We start from the raw sequence: 9,725 nt of genomic DNA on the forward strand, positions 1-9,725 counted from the left end.
AAAAACTCACAGAGAATTTATGAGACTAAATGACAAGAGGTATATGAAAGTACCTCAAAAATAGCAAAGTGTCATGGAAAAGCTGGCTATTATCACTTCCGCGAATAAATAGATTTATGTAATGTCCTCAGCCTCACGACAAACAAAACTGCCCCATAAGTAAGATCAGAGATCAAACACAGCTAAATCTCACAAAACCAGAGTTTTTCTTGAGATTGTGCTTGCTGAGCCTCTTCTATTTTGCCTTCTTCCCAGGACCTGATTTTTGCCCTTTACTGTTTAAGTCTTCCATTCTTTTTACAAACAACCTTGAGTAGCTTGCTACAAAAATATCATTGGAAAAAAAATATGTATCGTTGGTATCTCATGTAAACTTAGGCTTCTGCTATTAGAAAACACAAAGATTAAACTGTACCTCATCCAACTCATTATCCCTCAGCTTCAATACACTGAAATGTTGCCCTTCCCAGTTACCAAGAATTCTGAACTAAAAGCATTAATTTACCTTTAAGCGACCCGGTTTTTTTTTTTAATTAAAAAATCTAAATGATAGGAAAAAAAACTGAAATGAAGACTTTCTTGATGACACAAACCATCATAATAAATGTGTATACATATACGAATGATACATAAAATAATCATATAAAATTGTGTAACCAAAACTAATGAATATGTGAAAATATATACACTTACTATAAAATTCCCCTGATTATCATAAATGTGTATTTCTCCATTTGCCATTCCAAAAAGTAGGACTTTACTATCTGCAGACCATGCTACATGGCATAACTGTATACCCTTCAAGTCTTTTCCCCAAATGCGATTCCCTAAAATAAAACATAAAACATAATTATTTCATTAAAGGTTCAAGGTCACAATTCTCCAACAACTGCCCTAAAATTCTGTTTCCCTAAAGAGCTCTCACATTCATCACAGCACGATGTATTTGCTCAACTTACGCAGTCAATAAAATTTACTGAGCACCTCTTATGTGCCAAATATCCTACTAAACATTTGAAATAGCAGCTGTTTCCAACTTTCTCCCTTCTCTTCAAAACTCTAATCTAGGACCTTACTCCCAATTAGCAGATGAACTCATCTTCAACCATGGAAAGAAAATAAAAGCTTTCAAAAAAGAAATCCCTCATTTCCACTTTCAAACATTCAGGACAAAACTGAATCCATGATAACCCTTTCTGCTTTGCCCCCCAAAACAAAGGAAGAGGTATATCCCCAACCAGACACCCACCTAGGGTGAATCCCTCCACCTACTTTCTGGTCTAAGCCCTTCCTAGCTTTGCAAAGATCCCCCTCTACTGATTATTCACATTTTCTCTTTCTCTTTAAACTCTTCTCTCCAGGCCCTTTCTCACAAGTATTTAAATATACTCAGATCTATCCTTCAAAACTACCACCTCAAATAAAAACAAATAAAACAAAACAAAGAACATCTCCCTCGACCCCAAGTTCCCTTCTAGCCACTACCCTATTTCCACCATTCCTCTCCCAGCCAAGCTTCTCCAAAGAGTTCACACCTGCAGTCACCACTTCCTCATCTCCCACTCAACCCTCAGCCCAACCCAATCCAGCTTCCACCCCACACGTCCACTGAGATGACCTTCAGGAGGTCCCTAAGGCCTGTTGCTAGGTCCACTGCAGGCTTTTCTTTAACCACCCCTTCCTTCTTTCTTGGTTTCTGTGCATTTGTTTACTCCTTTATCTCCAACACTTATGTTGCAGGTTCTTATCCCACAGTGGCCCGTAGGTTTTTCATCTATTCCAATGGTTTAAATTACCATCTACCTGCTGGTGATTCCCAAAAGTATGACTCTAGCCCAGATATTTCGGAGCCACAGATGCATACATGTAATTATGGTCTGACATATTTTATTTGGCTGTCCTACGGCATGACAAAATCAGTATGTCCGAAAACGAAATCTTCCCTCACAATCAGACTTTCTCCCACATTCCTTATTTTTTTAAAAGATTTTGTTTATTTGACACAGAGAGAGAGAGAGTGCACAAGCAGGAGGAATGGGAGAAGGAGAAGCAGGCTCCCTACTGAGCAGGGAGCCTGATGTAAGGCTCGATCCTAGGACCCTGGGATCATGACGTGAGCCGAAGGCAGACGCTTAACTGACTGAGCCAGCCAGGCGCCCCTCCCACATCCCTTATTTTTATGGCATGGCCATCCATCCAGTTGTCAAAGCTAAAAACTGGCTATTATTCTAGACACTTCCATCCCCTCATCCCCAAACTGATCAATAATGAGGCCCTATCTATTCTAGCTCCTAAGTATCTCCAGCATATGTCCACTTACTTCCAGCCTCTTTGTCACTACCCTGGTTCAGCCACCATCCACCATCACCTCTCACCTGAATTACCATAGTAATTCCCCAACTGGTACACCTGCCCCCTATCCTTCTTTCCTCCCTCCAGTCTTCATGTTGCAGTCACAGAGATGCTTCCAAAGAACAAATTCGATCACACTGCTCCCATTCTTAAAAGCTTTCATTGGCTCCCTAGTGCCCTTAAAGTTAAATCCCAACTCCTTGTATAACTTACAAACTGCATAATCTGGCTTCTGCTAATGTCTCTAATTTCATCACATACAACTCTTCTCCTTTTAATATTATACTATACTGACTCTCAAAATTTTTTCAATACCCTAACCATGGCTAAGTTCAACCCCTGAGGACCTCCTCAAATGCTATTTCTTAGGCCTAGGACACTTTACAAACCAACCTTCCTGGTGCCTAATGCCTCAGCACATATCACTTCCTCCAGGATGCCTTCCCTGATCCCTCCAAGCCTGGATTAGATACTTCTACTATATGTTGCTGTATTTTCCCTGTCTCCACACTTACCACAAGGCATTGTAATTGCCTGGTTACTTATCCATCTCTCCCGTTCTAGATCTGAAATATTTTTTGTCGTACCTAGTGCCTAGAACTATAGCTGTGACTTTGTAAGCTCTCAGAAACATTTGTGGAATAAACAAAGTTACACTAGAAAAAAAAAAATGGAAATCATTTTGAAATAAATTATTTCTCTATAGAGTTTCACATTAAAATGAAGGTACAGACTCTCAGAAGCCCCAGTGTTACCTATGAACTAAAATTTGAAAAACATAGGTTTTAAAGCTATAAAACACAATAATAACAACATGCTCAGCTCTATTTAAAAATGACCAGGTGATCATTTCACAACATATAAAAATATCAAATCATTATGTTGTACATCTAAAACTAATGTTATGGGTGCCTGGGTGGCTCCGTCAGTTAAGCGGCTGCCTTCAGCTCAGGTCATGATCTCGGGGTCCTGGGATCGAGCCCCATATCGGGCTCCCTGCTCAGCTGGGAGTCTGCTTCTCCCTCTGTCCCTCCCTACTGTTTGTGCTTTCACGCTCTCTCTCCCTCTCTCTCAAATAAATAAAATCTTTAAAAAATAATAAAAAAATAAAAAATAAAACTAATGTTATATGTCAATAATATTCAATGGTTCAATTTTTTAAAAATAACCAGAGATTGTTATATCCCTACATACTTATTGAAACTAAGATCTACGTATTTATAATAAAATAGCCTAACAAGTGTAAAAATGAATTATAACTAGGCAGACATTTAAAATAATCCTGAAAAATTAATTCACTCTTTTTTCAGTGCCACTGTAGGAAATTTTTTAAAAATAGATTTTTTACTTGAGTATATGTAAAAATAAATGTTTCTTAGGGGCACCTAGCTGGCTCAGTTGGTAGAGCATGTGACTCTTGATCATGGGGTTGTAAGGTCAAGCCCCATGTTGGGTGGAGGGTTTACTTAAAAAAATAAATAAAATCTTAAAAAAAAAATGAATGTTTCTTGAACATCATCAAATTGTATATCAACTGTTTTCTCTTTTTATGTTTACTTTTCTGTCAGAAAGCTAACATATAATTAATTAAACCTCTAAAGACAAAAATGCCAACCAAATACTGATCTTAGTTCTGTGTGCAACAAAGCATTACCATCCACTGAACCAACTATCACAGCCCCGTCTTCGTATACAATGCAGATCTTCTGTCCATCGGCATTCCAGCTCATACTTCGAACCACTGATTTATTTCTGTTATTGATCATCTCTTCGTACCAAGAGCCTATTTGCACAAATTTAAAAAAAAATTACAAGTCAAAACTTTCACATAAGAGTTGAAAACATTCCATAAAGCACACTGTGGGATAAGTAACTGCAAAATTTTCTACAATCTGAGACATTAAACTATAAAACCTTCAAATCCAACAAAAACAAAATAAAAAATTAGCTGAGGCCTTGACCAACAACTGCTTCAAAGATTATCACAGAAAACACAATAAATGCACCTCTTTTCTCTCTTTCTTTCTTCCTTTCTGTCCATTAAAAAATAAAACTTTATTTGCTTTTGACAGGCCAAAACAACCGATTTTTCTCAAAGTCTAAAACTTCAGATAATAACCAAGGAAAAAAAAAATAACCATAATAATTTTATATATATGCATAAACTCTCCAATGACTAATTATAAGCATATTAAATACAAGTACATTAGGTAAAAACTCTAAGCCTGCTTGAAAAAAATTTTCAACAGTGCAAATCACTTTAGTGATTTCACATCACTAATGCTGAATGACAAAACCATTCTTGTACACAGGGCTGGAGTGAGAGGTCTCAAAGTGTAACCAAATGTGAGGCAAATCACAAGGCTATTTTGTTTTGTTTTTATTTTTTACTACATTTTGGTATCAGGAATTCTGACCTACAGCCAAGCAAATTATCACATAATTTGAAATAACTAGTCGAAGAGGGCATTATCAGAGTAAGGACTGAGGCCCAGAGAACACCCACCTTGGAAAAAGACAGTTTACCCTAATCTCCTGTACTCTCATATTCTACTCCCTGCACAGATATACACACACATACATAAGCTTTGAAAAACATAAATTCATGTACAGCATATTTTTAATTAAGAATTTTTAAATGGTACACCCTGAATGTTTTCAAAACAACACACATTTAAAGATGATGGCTACAGGCCCCAAGAGATCAAGTATTATGTGTTATTTTCCGGTAATAGTGATGCACCTAAATTAATCCTTCTCTTGCTCTCTCTTGTAGCCAAAAGGTGCAAATCATGAGCCAGTTGTCAGAACTGAGATAAAATCTGTATCCATGAAAGAAAAGGAAGCTAAATGACTCAATAAAGGGAATGAATTATTGCCCCTGACTTCTTAATAAATGTTTTTACCCACTGGATTAACTCTAGCCACTGATCACACAGAAAATAATTCTTATTGGAAACCTGGGGGGAAAAAAAGCTATCTCAAGTAGAAACTATCCTGCTAAGGGCCTATGTTCATTTTGGAGATAACCAACAGTCACCTAGTTCACTTTCCTCATGCAAGGTCATAGTTCAAAAAAAAAAAAATAAAGTTAAAAGGAAAAGTAGGCAGCAAGAAATCCAGAAATATTACCCCCGTGTCGTCAGGATGAACTCCTGCTGCTGGTTCAAAGGAGTCTATTTCAAATATGTTGTTTCCCCATTCAAATACCATAACCCAGACTCCAATCTGTGAAAGGTTCCATAAGCTCTCCTAGCATACCTTTATATAACATCCAAACAATGATAAGCCCATTTTGATCACTGGTAGTCAACTTCTGATACTGTTCATTCCATGTCACAACCTGAACAGAACCTAAAAAAAATTATAAAACAATTTAGAAACTTAAAAAAGGCGACAATTTCAAATTTGTATTTTTATAATAAACACCAACAGCATCTTCAAATCAATATGGTTCCTGTGCAACTAGCCACTCTTAATAAATCACTCAAACATATTCATAGGATGTAGTCGCTATTGTCACTCATTTCCTACAACATGTGATATTTTCATGTTTGCTCCTATTCCAGGCCAGCAAAGGCACCTATTACGGTCAGATGCAAGAGCTGCCATATATCTGATGACAGAAACAAATGTAAGTAAGATTTACCCAGCTGGTCTGACTCCCAAGGATAATAATGCCCAAAGGACATCATACTAAGTACTTGGATTTTTTTTTAGAGGGATGGGGGAGTTGTTTGTGGTTGATATATGCCCTAATTTCTCTTTTCCCCCCTCTTGTTTTCCATTCTATTAGTAACACACTCTTTTTTTTTATGTTCAGTTAGCCACTGTAAACATCATTAGTTTTTGATGTAGTGTTCAGTGATTCATTAGTTGTGTATAACACCCAGTGCTCATCACAACACGTGCCCTCCTTAGTACCCATCACCCTGTTACCCCATCCCCCCTCCCCCTAGAAACACACTCTTGAGCATATCTTAAACCTCTGGGTTATATGAACAACTGAGGTTTTTTTAGTTGTTTTTTTTTTTAATCCCTAAGTACTTTAGTGTACATTTCCTATGAAGACATTCTCTTTCATAACCATATTACAAATTAGTGAATTTAACACTGACACAATATTATCTAACCCCAGTCCACATTCAAATTTTATCAATTGTCCAAATAATGTCCCTTATAGGTACTTCTTTTTCTCATTCCAAAATCCAATCTAGGATCATAGAGTGCATTCAGTTGTCATGTCTCTTTAGTCTACTTTGATGTGGAACCACGGAGCAGATTCTAAAAAAGGATTATATCCTATCTGTAGACAAATAACAGTATTTTTTTTTTTTTTTTTTTTAAAGATTTTATTTATTTATTTGACAGAGAGAGACACAGCGAGAGAGGGAACACAAGCAGGGGGAGTGGGAGAGGGAGAAGCAGACTTCCCGCCGAGCAGGGAGCCCGATGTGGGACTCGATCCCAGGACCCTGGGATCATGACCTGAGCCGAAGGCAGACGCTTAACGACTGAGCCACCCAGGCGCCCCAGTATTTTTTAATATATAAAATAAGACCGACTTTGTTTTAGATTTACTGAAGACATTGTTTAATCATGTAAAAGTTGTTGAAAGACTCTAGGCTCAATTAATTAATTATGGCTCAATAGAAATGATTACTTTAAATATTAACATTATTAAAAATGATAACATTTCTGCATTAAGTAGATGGCTTCTAAATGCCTAAAGACTATTCAAATACGATTTTAAAAATCACATGACTCACCACTATGACCTTCAAGAGTCTGATTCATAGAAAGGTTACTAGGGGCTGCAAGACCCCTCAATTTTGCATCATCTAGGGAAAAAAATATTACGGCAAATACATTAAACTAACAGATTATAAGACTTTGACATTTCTTGCTTATTTTAAAAGGAGTTCTTATTCCTGGATGATATTAGAAAGATTTTTTAAGTATGCCTCATTCTGATCTACTTTTCTCATGGTGGAAACATAGGACAATAATATGTACCCCCTTGTAAAGATATTATTCTGACAAAATAAAGCAAAATGTATTTAAAAAAAAAAACACTGTTTAACCAGTATATGAAATATATTTGTAATTATTATTGCTACTTATTCCTTCCCAAAAGATCATAAATAGAAACATTTATGACATATAGACTGAAAATTCTAAAGCATAAGAGGGATCAGAAAGCAATGTCTTTGGAAATCAGTTTTTACTAGATTTTGCAGAATCTTTTATTCATTCATTCATTCACTAAATGTCTACATTGTGCCATGCACTGTGGAAGCTTCTGAATATAAAATGATAAATGAAATAGTTAAGGCCTCTACCCTTAGAGAGCTTGTAGTCTACCGAGGGGACAGATATTATTAAACACACACTCACCCACCCCCATAAATATATATGCATATATGTAAAATTACAAATTGAGGAAGTAAAGGCATAATAAGATAGTGACAGAGGGAGATTAATTTAGATTGGGGGGAGGGAGAACCAGGGAAGGCTTTCTGAAGAAATTATATTGAAGCTGAGACTGAGGAATAAACTGGAGATGCCAAGTGAGGTGGGGAAAAGAGGAGGGGAAAGGGGAGTAGTCCAGACTCAGAAATAGCAAGTGCAAAGGCCCCAGGGTTGAAGTGTAGAGCCTTTGAATCCATAATGGAATTTAGTTCAGCCCTTTATCTTACAGAAGACTGAACTAAAACCCAAAGATGTTCACCAACTTGCTGAAAGTCAGTATGGCAGAGCTGAGATTCCAACTCCAATCTCCTCATCTAGATCTCCAATATAGATTGGGGATCGTCTAGCTCTCCATTCTAGAGCAATACTATGGATGTTAAAAGAAATGTGAAACTGTTTGCTATGATTCCAGAGAACTAAAAAAAGAGAAAGCAACCTGTAATCACATGAAACTTACTGACAAAAATGTTTTAAAAAGTCTCATTTTCTGTTCTTGGAAATTAGATGAATAATTATTAACATATCTGAGAAGCAGAAAGGATGATACAGGCCTGCAAATAATCTGACAAAATGTGAGATTTTGTGACCTAACTGAAATGTGGATTCACATCATTTTTATTAGAGTCCAAATAGCAGAGCACAATAAACAGAAAAGGACAAGGCAATACAGTTCTCATTCCTCATTGTTTTTCCTTTTCCATCAAGAACTTCAGCAATAGCCATCTGATTTTTACATTCGATATTCTCTGAACTTTACTGCAAAAATACTCTACAAAAAACACCACTAACTGTTTGGGAGTTTTGTGTTTATTTTTGGTTTTAAAAGAATTAGAATTGCATACTGACAAATACCATGAGCAAATCTCAGTGAACAAATGATACTAGCCAATTTTCCATCAAGTTCAAACATTTGGGCTTGCATTCATTTACCTGTCTGCGTCTCTAATTTCAAAACTTTCAGTAATCCATCTTCACCACCACATGCTATGAATCCTTGGTCCTTGTTCCAAGATACACATTTCAGCTTCACGTTATTGGGAATGGCAATCTGAAAAGCAACCACAGCCGCTTTCACAGCTTTTCACGAAGGAGTTGGCTAGTGACTTACAGATGAAGGCTGAAGAAAATCCCCCACACACACACCCCAAGAAGAAAAACGGTCCTTCTCGCAGAGTGTGAGCTGAGATGAAAATGGGCATGGCAGGATCTCCTGCACTGCCCTACCACTTGCGAAAGACAGAAAAAAGTGCACACAAGAGAAAGGCACTGACCGCGGAGGAACCCAGTGGGAAAGTCACCTGATGAAGGTTTTACAGGAAGGAAGAGGGAAACAGAGGTATAAATGCAGACCATCAGTCCATATTCCCTTTCCACACACAACACCTGGGCTACCTTTTGTTATTACTTTTCTCTTGCCCGGCAGCCCATGACAATCCAAAGAATGTAAGGCACCTGGTCAACAATAGGTGGAGGAAAAAAGATAGAGAGGCACACAATGATCTGTCTTGCTGGCTCCCCAAAAAAGACCCAGCCAGGGGCAGGGATGGGAGAGTTGTGCGAGAGGGCTGCTGGCTCCGCCGAGATTTATCTGGGGTTCGGGACCGTCGGAGGCTGGGCGATGCACGAAGGTGGGAGGCGGGAAGGCGAAGCTGGGGATCAGGACGCCAGATTTCGCCGGCAGGATGCGGGAATCGCCCGCGGGACGCGAGAACGAAGGGGAGGCGAGGGCGACCGCGGGAAAACTCACTTTCTTGCTCAGGTAAAAGAACATCCTGGGAACTCCGAGAGGACGAGCCCAGCCGTCCAGGCCCACCAAAGGAAACCTGTTCTAATTCACCAGTCTCGAGTACCAGCAGCTCTTGGGAGCGCCCGTCGCCCTGGCAACCACCGCCGCCAGGTCG

The 9,725-nt window shown here is 38.2% G+C and overlaps 1 protein-coding gene across 5 annotated transcripts in view; it reads right to left on the reverse strand.

Moving 5' to 3' along the window:
* Nucleotides 1–9,717, reverse strand: part of WDR35 (WD repeat domain 35) — a 61,214-nt gene extending 51,497 nt beyond the window's left edge. For all 5 annotated transcript variants that reach the window (XM_078056001.1, XM_036112958.2, XM_036112966.2 and 2 more), the window contains exons 1-6: nucleotides 9,572–9,717; nucleotides 8,755–8,872; nucleotides 7,122–7,193; nucleotides 5,614–5,706; nucleotides 4,007–4,135; nucleotides 694–827 (exon numbers count right to left, since the gene is read on the reverse strand). In XM_078056001.1, coding sequence (XP_077912127.1) covers nucleotides 694–827; nucleotides 4,007–4,135; nucleotides 5,614–5,706; nucleotides 7,122–7,193; nucleotides 8,755–8,872; nucleotides 9,572–9,595 — 570 coding nt within the window. In that variant the 5' untranslated portion in view covers nucleotides 9,596–9,717. The remainder of the gene's footprint in view (nucleotides 1–693; nucleotides 828–4,006; nucleotides 4,136–5,613; nucleotides 5,707–7,121; nucleotides 7,194–8,754; nucleotides 8,873–9,571) is intronic.
* Nucleotides 9,718–9,725: the final 8 nt, after the last annotated feature.

This window comes from Halichoerus grypus, chromosome 10 (genome assembly GCF_964656455.1).
Source record: "Halichoerus grypus chromosome 10, mHalGry1.hap1.1, whole genome shotgun sequence".
In the NCBI taxonomy this organism is placed as follows: domain Eukaryota; kingdom Metazoa; phylum Chordata; class Mammalia; order Carnivora; family Phocidae; genus Halichoerus; species Halichoerus grypus.